The sequence below is a fragment of the Notechis scutatus genome, chromosome 2 (genome assembly GCF_049901735.1).
Source record: "Notechis scutatus isolate UNSWTSFEM ecotype Mainland chromosome 2, rNotScu1.2, whole genome shotgun sequence".
Lineage (NCBI taxonomy): Eukaryota > Metazoa > Chordata > Lepidosauria > Squamata > Elapidae > Notechis > Notechis scutatus.
The window spans coordinates 235,307,942-235,324,388 of record NC_142010.1 but is presented as its reverse complement, the minus strand read 5'-3'; the positions used below and the strand labels follow the sequence as shown (position 1 = coordinate 235,324,388).

Here is a 16,447-nt window from a genome sequence, read left to right as displayed (position 1 = left end):
TAGCACATAATTTTTTTGAAATAACATATAAGTTAGACATTAATTTCCTATTTGTTCTACTTTCCCCCCTTCTTAATAAAGATATCAGTGCTATGATTGAATTGCCGAAAAACTGCGTGGCAGCAGCTGTTGGCAAAGAATTGGGTAAGCATTATTGTAAATTAGAGGAGTGCCAGCTCTTGTGGGCTGAGCACCACATTTAATCTTTGAATGGCTAGAACTTTTTTTTGGGTGGCAAAATAATATAAGGGTCTTATTTTCAGGGAAACACAGTACTTTCTAACAATCATCTTGATTAAACACAGAAAAGAAGGGATGGTAATGGAATGGTATATCCTGAAAAAGAGCATTATGGGCTAAAAGTACCACAAACATGTTGCTGATAGCAAGTAAAGAACAATATTTCAGATAGTATAGTTTCCTATACTTTAATACAGTTTTTTAAACATGAATTTTGTCTTCCAAGTAATTCTAAAATTGAAAGCTTCCAGAGATGGAACCGAATGGGATGTGTCTGAAATAAAACGACTTCTTGATCACCAGGATAATATTGTGTCATTGGTCAGTGTCAGTGGTAAGCCTATTTATTATTTGTAATGATTGGTACAACACTCATTGCACATTATATATTTTCATAACTATCTTCTACCTTTGCCAACTGGAATTCATATACCTCTATAAACTTTTCCCTAATAAAGTTAGAAGTTTTTGTTTTTAAATATTCCAAATGTCTATACTAGAAATATGGGGAGGGGGCCAGGGAGGAATAAGATGGCACATTCTTGAATGCTGACTTGGGGAAGAAATCCAGAATCTTTATATTTTACAAAGATGAGTCTTTTGTGATATACTAAAAGACAACATAGTTTTAGTGTCTAGTAGAAAGTTATGGTTCCTATTTTAGAGAGATGAGATGAAGGTAACAGCAAAGTAAAATTTTGCTTCTGGGAAATATTTTAATGGTTGGTTTCAGCAAGCCATGGTTAATTTAAATTTAATCAGCTCCCGGTCAGTAGCCTGGAGCAATAGAACATTTTACTATGTTCTCTATAACTTTACTAAAAACCCCTTTTTGGAAAGGATTATACCCTTTACAAACATTTCTCTTTATAAAACATAATATATTGCCCATTTTTAATCCAAATGTTTGAATAAAGAATAGTTTGCTATTTATCAGTATCAGTGTTTACTATTTTGATATCTAGATTTGATTTTTGCGAGTGGCTCCCATGCTGGTGAAATGATTGTGTGGAATTCATTGGACTGGACAATGCGAGCATATGAATGCAATTGGGATGCATCTCTTCATGTGAACCCCCAACAAGAAATAAAATTATCACAAAGTCAAAATGAAATGTCAATTCAGGATTTAACTTGTGATGATGAGGTAAAAATAATAGTATAGAAGTTATGTAAATTATATGTTTCATTGTTAATAAATGATACCTTATTATATAATTGGAATATTTTTCAGTTGTATGTTATTTTCAACCAAACTAGAAATATTGTTAATCAGTCCTAAGCAAAGGATCTATGGATAAAGTCTTAATTTTGAAAATTTCCTTTAGCTGTTGTAAAATCATTCATATATAAGACTGTTAAATGCAGATGGATGAGTTCATTTCAAAACGGAAGTAGGATATACTTTAATGTACTTGGTACAATATTAGTAGTAATGAGGTACATGGGAATATGAAAACTATAATTTGTGAGTAAAATCCTCATTATTGAAGTGAATTCTTATTCAGAAAAAGTTAAATTCTGAAATATTCCTCATTTTCCTATTTTCCTTATATTTAATAGTAACCTTAACATTTCGGTTTACTATATTGACTAACCATAATTTACTGAGTGAATTTGGCAGTCAGGTTGTATTGTCAAGTTGGTCTTGCTATATGAGTCATATATGATGCAGCTAGAAATACTAGGCATGTTGTTTTAAATTCCACAAAGGAAAGAGAAATGTGCATGTATTAAATACATAAAATAATGATAACTTCCTTTGCAATTAAGTAAATTTTTATATAATTGAGGGACCTCCTTAGATGCACATGAAAGAGAGATATTGGCAAATTGCTTTTCTAAAAAAAGTAAAACCTCAAATGCTGTAACACCCAGGAAATCAATTATACTTTGACTTGGTGCAAACCCTGCATCTGATGATGAATATTGAATTTGAGATTATTGAATTTGCTCCATCTCTAATTCACATGTTTATGGTGGTCTGTCTGTAATACAGGTAGTCCTTGACTTACGACCACAACTGAGTCCAAAATGTCTGTTGCTAAGGGAACATTTGTTAAGTGAATTTTGCCCAATTTTATGACCTTTCTTGCTCCAGTTGTTAAGTGAATCACTGCACTTGTTAAATTAGTAACATGGTTGTTAAGTAAATCTGGCTTACCCAATGCCTTTGCTTGTCAGAAGGTCACAAAAGGTCTCTGCATGCCAAGTGTCTGAATTTTGATCACATGACATGGGTATGCTACAATGGTCGTAAGTATGAAAAATGGTCATAAGTCACTTTTTTCAGTGCTATTGTAACTCCCAACAGTCACTGAATGAACTATTGTAAGTTGAGGACCATCTGTATATAGAACACAAAATGCTGGAAATACCAGAGTTTTGTCCACAATCCAAAGTAACATTTTAAAAACGAAATAGTTCTGTTTAGCTCTTAGTAGGGAGGAAGGACATTAGATTCAGAGAGTATCAGTTCTGTTCTTGAGTCAGAGTGACCTTTCCACTGCTTGTCAAAGTTCAGCCAGTTGGATGGATTCGGAGATCATAGAGGGTGAAGGGATATAGTTGTATATTCAGGGATGCTGTAATAAAGCCTTATTTTCAATGAGGATTTCTTTTCATAACGTTGTGTACATAAGTGGAGTTCCTCTTACAAACAATTGAATCTATTTTTCTCATTCTTTTTCTCATCCTTGCTTGATTCTCTTCCAGCATATCTTTAACTTTCCAATCCCTCATTCTTCCTCCTTCCATTATTGCTCACATTATTGCTCACATTTTAAATATTGTTTAAAGACAATAATTGTTCAATTCTAATTTGTTTACAGCTCATTTATTTTTTCTTTAGTCCTATAAATCATTTATTACTTTTTATTAACTTTTACATTGTTAATATTGTTTATGTGCAATATTTTCTTTCTGTATTTTGCCTTATAAGTGTGTCTTTCTACCAGCAGTCCCAGCCTTATTTTGTGTCTGCTGATAAATTTGGGAGTGTTAGTATATTTCATAATATCACCACAAAAGTGAGAACACAGGAAGAAGGAATCTCAATCAAATTATTCTGGGAAAGTGTTCTAGAAATGGCTGCTGTTGTCAGAAGACCTTGAAAATTAAAAACTTCTGCACTGATTTTAATAGTCTAAATCAGGGCTCTCAAACTCGTGCTGGATGCGTCACGTGTTGGCCACATCTGGTTTAGCAAAGAGGAAAAACGTCCTGATATATCATGTGATGCCAGCGTGACCGCAAGTTTGATACCCCTGGTCTAAATTGTGTCATTTTGAGAAGACTTTCCTCCCTCCCTCTGTCTCTCAAATTGTGTGTGACAATTTGGTAAGCTTCATCCCGCAAAATAGCATAACTTCCCTGCACATTTATTCCATTCTGATTAAAATACAAACATTATAGGCACTGTGAGAAATTATTTCCTTTGGTTGGTAATGGGAGGGTAGATCTTCCCTTACCCTGAATAAATAGCAGAATTAGGAATTAGGAATTAATCAAGATGAAATCTCTTTCAAAAACCATGAGGTAGTATCTGGCTGCCTTGATGATTGAATAACCCGTCAGATATGATCGACAGTTTAAGAGGTAGAACTGGGTCCTTTACTGCTAAAACCATAGAAAATGGCTTTTACAATTTACCTTTCCAGCCCAGTATAATTGACTCATATCTGGCATGATTCTGTAGCCTTACGTAGCCTTAAATATCTATTGCTTAACCCTTTTACATATAAGGGACAGTGAGAAGTAAACAAGATGCCATTTGTTCCCTCGCAGATTCTTTCTTCTGTGATATCTTGAGCAAAGGGTTTGGCCTTTTTTCCAGGTCAGCAGAACCTCCAATACCAGCAAACTACCTCATGCAAGAGATGGCTCAAATGGGAACTTATGTTGCAAATCCTCTTGTGCGGTTGAAAATCTTAAAAACACTACAATGATTTCCATACATGTTTCAGTTTCTCAAAATGGTATAGCATTTTAGAAGTATTTTTATTTGTAGGTGATTTTTCTGCCATGACAATCTGGGAAAGAAAACTCATTAAATTGCAGTGAAGAATACATTTAATAAAAGAGTCAGTAACAAGTGTGGATGCTCCATCACTGGACATTTTAAAGAAGAGATTGGACAGCCATTTGTCCAGAATGGGATAGGGCCTCCTACTATGTAATTCATAGTTTGATTATACTAATAATATAAACTGAAGTCTAATATATTTTAATCAATATAGTAGTCATAAATCAGGATGTGCATAGTTCTTCCCTTCTTACATATTTGACTTAATTAGAAGTAATTGGGAACCTCTTACCTAAAATACGTATCTTTTGTTAATATGTTTCATTGACGATTTTTTTCCAGTGTGTTTTTGCTGCTGTTGGCAAAGGCATCTATGTATATAACCTTCAGATGAAACGTGTGATTGCATTCCAGAAGACTGCTCATGATTCCACTGTCCTGCATATTACCTACGTTCCCAACAGGTGCAATTTACAATGCATATTTCATACATTCTTTACTTTCAGAAAGATGATCAAGGACATGCTTAATATTTATTGCATTTTTTTCTCTTAAAGTTTCCTTGCATTGAATTCTATGATAGTCTGCGTGCAGGCAACCTAATCTTTAGCCCAAACAACCTCTTTTTACATTTAAGATAATTTTTTAAAAAAATATTAACAAAGAAACAAAAATCTCGGATCTGTGAGAATCCCTAGATTTTATCCTTTGAGATAGCATAGCAGCACAGCATAGGCTCCATAGAAGATAAGAAAAACCTATCATAAGAGTCTTTCACATACATGTTTTTCCCCTTTCCATTCTGGTTTAAATTGGATTATCTCATTTGTGATGAAACCACTTGTTTTAGGCTTAATTGTATGTGGTTTTTTTAACTTGATTGGTTATAAGCTGCCTAGAGTTGTTGATAAAACAGCAAATTGTGTAGGTAAATCAATAAAATCAACTCTAGAGATGGACACTACTTTTTAAAAATTAGTGTCAATTGATTTTGTGTAGTTGTGCAAATATGCTTCTTCACAACTATTTCACTTATAGGAAATTAATATCGTGTTCAGAAGATGGTAGTGTTCGTATGTGGGAATTACGTGAAAGACAACATCTTACAGCTGAACCTGTTCCATCAGGTCTGTATACAAAAAAAATAAGATTAATTGCATACAAATGAGTGTGATCAGCCATAGCTTATCTACTTCAGAGTCCCATTTATAATAGTAAAGATGTTCTTCTGTCCTTTTATTAGTAGTAGTATTTATGAAAATTTTGAAAGCAAAGCAGATCCCTTTTAATTTGAATCTAGCCAATATTTTGTTTTTATTTTAGGAAAAGTAAAAAGCATATATTGTCTTTAGTAGAAAAGTATACATGTTCTCTAAATGGAGCAATATTTATCAGCTTAAGAATTGCATTTAATCCTAGAGCCACTGCATGGATAAAGTAGAGTTATTCCTTCTGAATAAGAAATTTAATATTATAGCCTTGTATAAAATAGGTTACAGTAGGATGGGATGGTGTGGTTTTTCTCATAGATTGTCTTGGAATGGCAAGAATACATTTCATCCCATTAAAATAGCTAAATGAATTAGATGTATGATTGTTTCAGCCAAAATTTTGAAGGAAAGACATGTTTGTGTATTGCTATATGGAGAATAAGCGGTCCTGTTTATAATCATGATAGCACTATTCCAATATCTAAGGGGCTGGCACAAAGAAGAGGGGTCCAACCTATTCTAAAGCACCTGAAGGCAGGACAAGAAGAAATGGATGGAAACTAATCAAAAAGAGAACTAACCTAAAACCAAGGAGACAATTATAACTGTCAATCAATGGAATGGCTTGCCTGCAGAAGTTGTAAATGCTCCAACACTGGAAGTTTTTAAAAAAGATATTGGACAACCATTTGTATGAAATGGTAGGATCTTCTGCTTGTGCTGGGCTTGGACTAGAAGACTTCCAAGGTCCCTTCCTATTCTGTTATTCCATTTTTCTATTAAAAGTAGTCAAAATCAGTCTATTTAAAAATGCCAATGTAAATTATTAGTGGAACTTTCAAGTAAATTCTTTAGTTCCAAAAATGCCCCATATTAGTGAGGCACTGTTTATCCAGATATACCATAAATCTGCCTAACTTCCCACTACATATTTAATTATGCCTTTCAGATAGCCCTTTATTTAGAAATAATAATAATAATAGCAAATATCAGGTTGTTTTAACAAGCTAGGTTAAATGCTTTTTTCCTCACTGGCTGAAACGTAGATTTGAGAGGAATACTTTTTGTGAAAGGGTTTTGCCATTGCAACTGCAAAATGGTGGAGTTAGTGAAAAATATACTGGCCTTTACAAAAAAAAAAAAGAAGTCAAGGTTTCTATAATAAGTCAAGGTTTCTATAAAAACCAAGGTTGAAATAACTATGATTACCTTAGGCTCTTGCCCTGAAGTTATGAAACAACCAGGGGTGGGATTCAAATTTTTAACAACCGGTTCTGTGGGCATGGCTTAGGTGGTGGGCGTGGCTTAGTGGTCATGTGACTGATGGACATGGCTTGGTCATGTTATTGGCTGGGTGTGGCCAACTCAATATCACTCACATCGAGGCACGCATCTCCTTGCCTGGCCTCTCATGACCGTGGGGATGCTGCAACAGTCGTAAGTGTGAAAAACAGTTATAAGTCACTTTTTTCAGTGCCATTGTAACTTTGAATGGTCACTCCACACAAGCAAAGTACCAGCAAAGGAGGGGGAAAAAACTCCAGAGACGTTCCTGAGACAGGAAGTCTAGTCCTGCCAAGAATGTAATAAGGGTTAACGGAGAGGCAGTTTCTGTTAGCAACACCAGAATGTTTCCTTCCTGCCTTCCTTACAGGATTAGGCCAGTAATTTCTTCTAACAACCGGTTCTCCGAACTGCTTAGAATGTTAACAACCGGTTCTAGCGAATAGGTGCGAACTGGTAGAATCCCACCCCTGGAAACGACTCTTCAGAAGGCTCTGGCAGTGGCTGTTGAACTAAGGACAGAGATAGTAAATTAAAGTAGAATGGCCAGATTATCTTAGCTACATTTTTATCCATTTATTGTGGCTGCATGTTTTATGGCTCAAAAATGTGTATTGCTTAATGTAAATAGCTGGTATTATTTACAACTGATTTCATTCAACATTGGATCTATTGTTCACAATAAATGTTAGCATTTAATTATTTAGCTTATTCCAAACTATGTAATCTGAATTAGACGTTTTTGTTCTTACATATAACATGATTATGATTACATAATATTTTGAAGTGAAAATTAATCTTCAGTCACTGTGGCTGATAACTCACCCTCTATCCATAGGCAATAGCAAGAGTGGATGCAAATAAAATAAATGCTAATTCAGAAAAGTTTTTGATTATCAAATTTTGGGTGTGAACAGAACAGAACAGAACAATGTTTGGTGACTAGAGAAACAACTCCTTTTTTTAAAAAAAAAACTCTTTTTCTTTATATTCCAGGTTTTTTCAATATCTGGGGATTTGGTAGGACAAGCAAACAAGCAAATCACACAGCTAAAAAGGCACCAGAGTGTGCTACTATTTTTTCCCTTGACCTTACTGGGGATCTGATTGGGCACTCTGCAGCTGTGCAGGTTTGTTGGATCTAGAACATCAGATAACAGAAGTTGCTTTTGTATGGTGGCTACTTTTTAAGATAACTGTTACCTTGGCTTTGGTTGTCTCATCCTTGGGGAGGCTTTTTTTTTTTTTTTGGTCCTACGAACATTTTATCTTATTCCTGCATTGGTGTAGGAAAAATGTTTGATAGCTATGTATGAAAGTACATGATCATGTTTAAAATGCAGTATTGCAGGCCAACTCTGTCCACAGCCTGGAGTTCAATCCTGACTCAGGTTGACTCAGCCTTTCATCCTTCCAAGGTCGGTAAAACAACCCAGATTGTAAACGTTGTAAACTGCTTAGAGAAGGCTGTAAAGCACTGTGAAGCAGTATATAAGTCTAAATGCTACGGCTATGCTATCGTGGCAAAATGAAATGATCATGTTTAAAAGGTTCCCTAAAAACTGTGATGGTGAAATACGCAATATGCTTTCACAGTCATTTCTGTCTATGAAGATGTATTTATGAAGTGGCTCTTTAAAATGGTTTCTCAAGAATTTCTTTTATTTAGTGGGAATACAGGTAGTGCTTGACTTAAGACCATAATTGAGCCCAAAATTTCTCGTTAAGTGAGACATTTATTAAGTGAGTTTTGCCCCAGTTTACAACCTTTTTTGCCACAGTTGTTAAGTGAATCATTGCAGTTGATAAGTTAGTAACCAAGTTGTTAAATGAATCTGGCTTCCCCTTTGACTTTGCTTGTCAGAAAGTCGTAAAAGGTGATCCCATGATCCCAGGACACCGCAACGGTCATAAATATGAACAAGTTGCCACACATCCAAATTTCGATCACATGGTTATGGAATGCTGCAAAGATCGTAACTGTAAAAAATGGACATAAATCACTTCAGTGCTATTGTAACTTTGAATTGTCACTAAACAAGGACTACCTGTATATTATTTTAACAAAACTCACCTATATGTGCCCACAGTTTCACTTTGTGGATTGATCCCAATCTGTCTTGAGCCAGCTATATTTAGAGTTACACTGAAATTTGCTATATGTTTATTCATTTGATATTCTGCTTGCCCAGAATTCTCAAATACTAAATTATTACCATTCTTTGTATTTTATTTAACTCTGCTGTTAAATGATGCTTTTATCATGCAGATTTAGTATATTTGAACTAAAAACTACATATAGATTTAATCAAAATTGAAACAATAATTTCACACAATGCTATTTACATAACATTAATATACCAAAGATAGAATAAATATATATCGCTGTCTTTTTCACATAAAGATGTGGGCATACTGTTGCAATTTGATTGGATTTTGGTAAATTTGGCAGCTACTTCATATGACATTTTGGATGTCAAATCCACCCTCATTCAAATCAAAAGTCTCTAGCTGCATCTCAGAGAAAAATAAATTGATTTATTAGGAGTGGCCATGTTGGCATAAACTGGATACAACCGATACTAAATTACACCATACATTTCCCCCTTGACCCTGGTCTTCCCCCCACTCCCTGGATGTGACTACTCCAATGGGACACATCCATCTCCAAGAGTCATCCATCATGCTCTCCAATAACCTTCATATGCTCTGACAACTTTGGGCTACCGGGGTGATTATCTAGGCATTTAAGGAATGCCTTGTTTTCCCCCGCTCCCTTTTTCTGGCAGCTAAAAAGACCAAAGGAGTATCTTTTTAGTAGACATTGGATTTATTTCATAAAAAATGTGAAGGCCTATTATGTTAATGGGAATGTTTGTACAGTGTCTTGTACAATGTACAATGAGGCCACAAACCTCATGCAGTGTAATCAAGCCTTTTAATATATCTCAAATCACCTTTTAGATCTTGATCTTTTATGTACACTTTTGAAATTATCATTTTATTATTTATAGCTGTTCTAATTTTTTTTTACTATTGCTAGTTTGCTTGGATGTTCTGAAGATAAATCTTGAACCTGTTCATTACTATTCATTACTTCACTATTGTAATGAACATGTACAATTTTGTAAAAATACTTGTTTGACTAGTTTTATTTATTAGGAATGTTTCTGACATCTGATAGTTGAGTACATTATTTTGATGATTTTTAATTGCAGATGTTCCTTTATTTTGGTGAGCACGGCCTAGCAACATGCTCTGCTGATCACCTTATTATTCTATGGAAAGATGGAGAACGAGAGTCAAGATTGCGCAGCTTAATATTATTTCACAAATTGGAACAAATTGAAGATTTGCACTTAAGGCCTGAGATGAAGTAATGTACAAATACAGATAGGCTGTTTATATTACATATTTAAAATAACTATGGGTAATAATTTTGTGTTTGTTTTAAAATGTATATTTAAGGGGTGTTTTTTCTTACCGAATTTGCCATAAATTTAGATGAATTGCTGACCCAGCACTGTTAGTTTCTACACAGAAACTGAATGTTGCTATACAGACCGTTCTGTTTAGCCCACAATGCCTTAATCAGGGACATTGCCAAATTTTGGATTTTTCACCAGATAAATTTCTCTAAGGACAGGTGAAACAAATGCAAATCTATAGTTTTGAGTTCAGTCACTAGTTGTTTAGAACTGCATGGCTGCCCTTTGCCAGATCCCGGGAAAAGCAAAATTTCATTTAAGGAATGGTAGGCAGCTGGTGTATGAGTATCTTACATGTCCCAAAACACCTTTTTGACTGAATCCAGATTGCTGTACAGCCCTATTAAACACTAGATATTAGAATGGCATATTTTCTTGCCAAGAAATAGCATTTGATGATAAATAATAGAAGCAATCCATTGGTATTTCATTTTGAAGATTTTGCTTTGCTCTACTTTAACATAATGAATGTTAGCATAATGAATACACTTATGATTTTATGCCAAATGTTGAGATTCTGGCCAGATAAGCCTTCAGTGAATTTCTGTGGAACCGTCAGGGGTTAAATTGAATGTTGAGGCAGACTTCTATAGAGAATTAACCAGAGGTTTAGAAATATGTTGCAGATTTGAACAAAATAAACCTTTTAGGCAAAGAATTTCACTGAATGATTTGCCAGCTCAAATATTTTGATAAAATAGCGTAGTCTATATTTGTTCTTCAAAGTCTACAATATGTAGGACAGCTTGTGAGCAAAAAAGTTAAGGTGCAAATCAGTAGAAGTATGCTGAAACATACAGGTTCAAAGCCAGCTCTGATGAGGAATTCTTTGCTAACAAAGAACTGCAAGTAAACATAGAAGTGGAGGGTTCTTGTAAGTCGAGGCTTTTGTTATATGTGGCATATTGACAGTATTATAGTCTTCATTATTATTTTGTGATTGATAAACTGAATAGTGTACACGAGGAAAAATAAAATTTGGGCATGTATATAAAGATTTGAATTCAATTTTTATTTCACAAGTGAGAGCGGCTCTTGAGCATGGTTAATACAGAACACTCCCAGTGAAAGCAAAATGTGATTTTCTACCACCCCCCCCTTGACCCCAGGACAAAAAGAGCCTTTATTACTTCCAACACATTTCACTGTTTTGGACAATATCCCCCGCCAATTTTTTTCTGAAGCAATTGGAAAAGGGAAGGTTCTCCTCCTGGATCCAATCCATTCCAAATAACATGGCAACTAAGGCAATATGAATAAAAGTTAATTAAAATTTAGTCAGATACAGGCTTTGATAAGAAATAGGTAATAGCAATGAAGAATTCTGCAGGAAACACAAAATGTTTAAACACAATGTAGCACTTTAATTCATAGCAACCAAAGTTAAATCCTATTACATTTTTAACAAAAATATAGCTTTTGTACATTTCTCAGCATGGGAATTATGAGAGTATAATACAATTTTACATAACTTGATACAAAACATTGAAAAATGTTGGCACATTCTTTAAGTTACAATCATTGTCATTTTTCAGTTCACCTGTTTTATTTTCTCTGACTGTACAGAAGAGAATCAGAGTCCTTTTTGATGGGCAGTATACTACTCTACATTAAATGCCAATTTTTCAAGAGCTTCTTATAAAGCACAATATAAATTATTAATTAAGTAGAATAATGTTTGAGTAATGGCGAAGTAAGTGAAGATTGTCTAAGCTCATGAGCTTATTTAAAGAATGCATCTATTTTAATGAAAACTAGAAGACAGGGTACTGAAAAAAAAACACCTCACTTTGTTAGGAATAGCTCCTATGTGACCTCAATTTAAAATGACGGCAGTTGTGTAAAAGCACAGTTTTCATTCATTGTCCAGTGCAAGCCCCATCACAGTTTTCCACTATGTTTAAAGTAAATGTAAAAATATTTGTGCTTTGGCATCTAATGTAAAAACTTCATACTTGAATGAGAAAGTTACATTCAGTACATGAACCACATCATTAGGGCTATATTATTTTAGTTTTTGAAGTACGTGTTTTTAATATTAGTAGAAGTTTCAGCATTCAGCATATAAGTGGCTTATGTTCTTAACACTAAGGTCTTTAGATTAATTGCTATGGCTGCAATCCAGGACATCAAGGCACTGGGGTTTCCTATCCCTCATAGAGGGATGAACATCCATTTCCCTTCTCTAAGAAAGAGGGTTGGAAGCCTTAGTATGGGTGTCAATTCTGGAGATTTTCTATCAATATGGCTCATATATTACATAATATATAAGCAGGATTTATTTTATTTACGGCTCATGCATATAAAGCATCTGTCATTTTCTGCTCATAGGATCTGTCCCAGCAATTCCTCTCCTAAGCATGTAGATGTAATCTGGAACTGTACAACATCATAGAGCATGGCATACTGTGGCAGATGCAACGAAATGCTTTAAAACGGAGTGCTAGTTATTCATTTTACTACTTGTCTAGACTTTCATATATGGCTGATGTTACCTATTAAAAGGCAGAGAAAAGTATGGGTTTGTCTAATTTGTGAATTTATATCAACTACAATTTTCTAAAAGATTAGTTAACAAGCAAAACACATACAAGGATTTCTTATGTGTAAAAATCACAGTGTGCAGCAAGCCCTCACTGTAACAAAGGGCCAGTGAGGGAGCTATCTCTGGGCATACAAACTTGCCCGATAATGAAATCTGCTGGGAAGCCTGCATAGGGAGGAGGGCTCCACGCATAGACAGGCTTGAATCACAGAAATCATACATGTATAAATGAGAATAAAGTCTGACAAAGTCAGAAATTACCTTAAGAAATTATCATTCAGCGGGGTCAACACAAATGCTTTTTTGCTCTACTACTTGGAAGAAAGCAAGCAAATGGGTCCTTATAAGACCGATTGGCTATCTGAAGACCTCTGGCTCCTATGGCTGTGGCAGGAGGAAACCCAGAGATACAATGGGAAATGAGATATATATCCATGTTTGAGATATTAGGGTCTCAATGGGTGAATTCAAATCGGTTGTTCTCAGGGTCAAAAAAGTGACCAGTGTATAATGTAGTACATACTTGTTATGAACAAAGCTTTTGTAAAATAAACGTTAAATTAAATATTGTTCATAATTTTTTTCAAAGAAGCTACTTTTTCTTGCTTTACATTTTATGTATACAATTGATCTTGGCTAATAAATTAAATATCATTTGGCAAATTACAACCATTTTATAAAACCACCCTTAAAAGGATCTATTATTCCACAAAAAACAGGATAGCATTTATAAACCATTTCTTGTCTCTAAATTATGTCCTTTATTTTTTAAAAAAAGCTCATAGTTTTATAGAATTTTGAACTATTTAAAATTGAGAAACAATATTTTTCTCCACATTTCCCAGTTGGTTACTTCATTGTGAAGGAAATTCAACCCTTCTTGGGTCCATACCAGTATATGGTTCACAGTGTACGTGGTAGGCTATGATCGTTCTTTTTTTCTCTTCAGCTTCCAAGATTATTTTCTGAAGGGAGACGAAGACTCCTACACTTTGATTCATCTAATTTTTTCCAATGTTTGTAGTTATTTGCTAGGTGTTGCATCAGACCAGGTAGATATGCAAATGCTGAGAGATACAGAGGGATGGAGTGAGGGAGGCAACGCCATACTTGCTTTAAAAGCATGAACAATTTCTGCAGTCTTTCAGCCTTTGTATATTTAGGATCAACTTTTAGCATTATACAAAGGATCATTTTATATGCCTAGCAGTAGCAAAGCCAAGTAACTTAGCCCTTCCTCTTTAAAGTTTTTCCTCCCCCCAAGTACAGCTTATAATAGAATGTGGGATATCATTTCCAGTTTAGAACTTAACTTTTTTGCACATGATCATTAACAAATTTATTCCATCATGCATCTGACTTAAATTCATTTTTGAAAGTACATGAAAATTTATATTTAAACATTGGTGAAATTTTGAGAATTCTGATTTATATAATTATATTCCAATTCATTTATGGGAGATGCAAATCCAATGAGTTAATTTCAGACTCTTCCAGCAATGAACTCTTGTTGTAAATCACAGTTTTTAACATTGTCCTTAACAATTATCAGCCTTCTGTGGCCACTGAGCATGGCCAATCCTCATCGAACTGGTTTTCATCTAGCACCCAAGTTATTTGGGAAACCATGCAATTTTTCCTATTGATATTTTACATTTTCATTTTGCCTTCACAATAAATCAGTGCTTCTGCCAGATTTAAAAACAAACAGCTGTACAATTAGAGTTGTACAATTGTTAAATCCCATACAGCTGTCACTTAAATATAATCTCTCTCCAGGCTAGCCTTTTAAAAACTGTGTTAAAATAACTTTAACTAGCATGAAACTCATAAGGTTTTTTTTTTTTCTTCAGAAGGCCATATAATCAATGGGAAGAGTTCCCTCCTCTCCCCATATTCTCTTGCCAGAACAACTGTCTGGGTAGGAAGCAATCTTCAGGCTCTAAATAATGGAAAGGGCATGGATGTCCTTTAACGCGGGTCCCCAACCACCGGTCCGCGGACCGGTACCGGTCCGGAACAACTCCCTACCGGGCAGCGGCTTGCTGGGGCCGCCATCTTTTTCATGAAAAGTGCTTCCGGTGAGCTTTTCCAGGTAGAAAGCTCACGGAAGCACGCGTTTTCATCAAAAATGGCGGCGCCGCGCTTCGGTGAGCTTTTCCGGTAGAAAGCCATTTCTACCGGAAAAGCTCACGAAGCGCTGAGCGCCGCATCTTTTTTGATGAAAGCGCTTCCGTGAGGTCACCGGAAGCACTTTTTCATCAAAAAGATGGTGGCGCCCAGCTGATGCCGGTACCGGGCTGCGGTGCCCAGCTGATGCCGGTACCGGGCCGTGGCGTCAAAAAGGTTGGGGATCACTGCTTTAACGCATAAGACTTGTTGGACCCCTTGGCAAAACAATAAAAAATGCACTGCTCAAAAGGGAAAATGAAAAACGGAAATTCTTACCATCCCAAGCATCAAACATGTCCATTATAAAGTAATCAATGAAGGATATCTGAGACTTAGGGATGCTGCAGGTATTTCGATCAAATACTGGCATCACAACCGGTAGGCCCTGCTTCTTTTCTTCATCGGTCTGTGGAGAGAATTTTCAGACTTTACAACAAGGATGAAAATTACAAAAGTAGATCAATGATCCGTTTTATAATTAATTATTGGGCTCAAACAAATCTAGCAAAGAAAACTTATATAACTCAATGAACACAACTGAGTTTGTTGGCAACTGAAAATGTAATCCTAAATGAAACTAGATCTACTGCCCTGCTTTTTATAAGGGCAAATAATGGGGGATTGTTAAATCATTGTCTGCTTTAACCAAAGATAAACAGACATGTAACAAACAGATCATGTGCATGAAAAGTAGCATTTTGCTTCTTATTTAGGATTATTTTGCTGCTGCTTTTCTTACGCACAATTCATATCACAAGATTAAGATCAGAATTTGTTTTGTCAGCTTTTAACATGGCATTGCTCTGCCATTAGAGTCTATCTCTTACAAGATGATTGAGAAGCAGATTGTCCATTTTAACATGATGTTAATCACCCAAAGTCAAATATGCAAGCAGGGCACCATACAAAGGCAATTAAATTAAAAACTATTGGGGAAAGGGAAATAGTTGTTCAGTAAAGCGAATAAAATTATTACATTAAATTTTTCATGTTAATTTGATTACTACAGAAGCATTAGATTTTAGAATGATAAACTAAAATGTTTCTTTGATTTTTCTAACAATAGTAAATTCATACCTGGACAAAATATTCTTCAGAAATTCTCCCAGCCCATTCAACACACAATTCTAGGGGACGACATGGATTTGCAACATCTGCACATTTTATCATCATGCGCTTGATCAATGTTTGGTTATCTGGAAAGTTCTTGAGACTGTTTGTGTATTCACAATCACCACTGTCATTCTGGAAAATGGTTATTCATAGTGTCAGTTGGCATTGCTGCTCATAGTCACTATATAATGTTTACATAATACTCTGTAAATATGTACTTTAAGGAAAAGTACATAGTCGCTTGGTGGTTTTGGCTAGAATTCAAGAGATTTGAGCAAGGTGAAAAAGTTGCTTTCTTAGTTAGACTTATCAGAAGGTACAATAATTTTTAACTGAAATCATTATTGCATGCATGATTTTTCATTGGTTT

At 35.0% G+C, this 16,447-nt stretch overlaps 2 protein-coding genes across 3 annotated transcripts in view; one reads left to right on the top strand and one right to left on the bottom strand.

Moving 5' to 3' along the window:
* WDR41 (WD repeat domain 41) overlaps positions 1-16,447 on the top strand; it is a 37,067-nt gene that overhangs the window by 14,640 nt on the left and 5,980 nt on the right. Inside the window, exons 7-14 of one of the 2 annotated variants that reach the window (XM_026670600.2) lie at positions 82-144; positions 467-574; positions 1,206-1,387; positions 4,607-4,728; positions 5,303-5,391; positions 7,756-7,889; positions 9,978-10,135; positions 12,579-13,458. In XM_026670600.2, the coding sequence (XP_026526385.2) occupies positions 82-144; positions 467-574; positions 1,206-1,387; positions 4,607-4,728; positions 5,303-5,391; positions 7,756-7,889; positions 9,978-10,135; positions 12,579-12,642 (920 nt within the window). In that variant the 3' untranslated portion in view covers positions 12,643-13,458. Of the gene's footprint in view, positions 1-81; positions 145-466; positions 575-1,205; positions 1,388-4,606; positions 4,729-5,302; positions 5,392-7,755; positions 7,890-9,977; positions 10,136-12,578; positions 13,459-16,447 lie in introns of those variants that run through there. The other variant, XM_087958309.1, reaches the window with a different exon arrangement.
* PDE8B (phosphodiesterase 8B) overlaps positions 13,530-16,447 on the bottom strand; it is a 53,778-nt gene continuing 50,860 nt past the window's right edge. The window contains exons 20-22 of the mRNA XM_026670478.2: positions 16,042-16,209; positions 15,241-15,370; positions 13,530-13,859 (exon numbers count right to left, since the gene is read on the bottom strand). Coding sequence (XP_026526263.2) covers positions 13,738-13,859; positions 15,241-15,370; positions 16,042-16,209 — 420 coding nt within the window. The 3' untranslated portion in view covers positions 13,530-13,737. The remainder of the gene's footprint in view (positions 13,860-15,240; positions 15,371-16,041; positions 16,210-16,447) is intronic.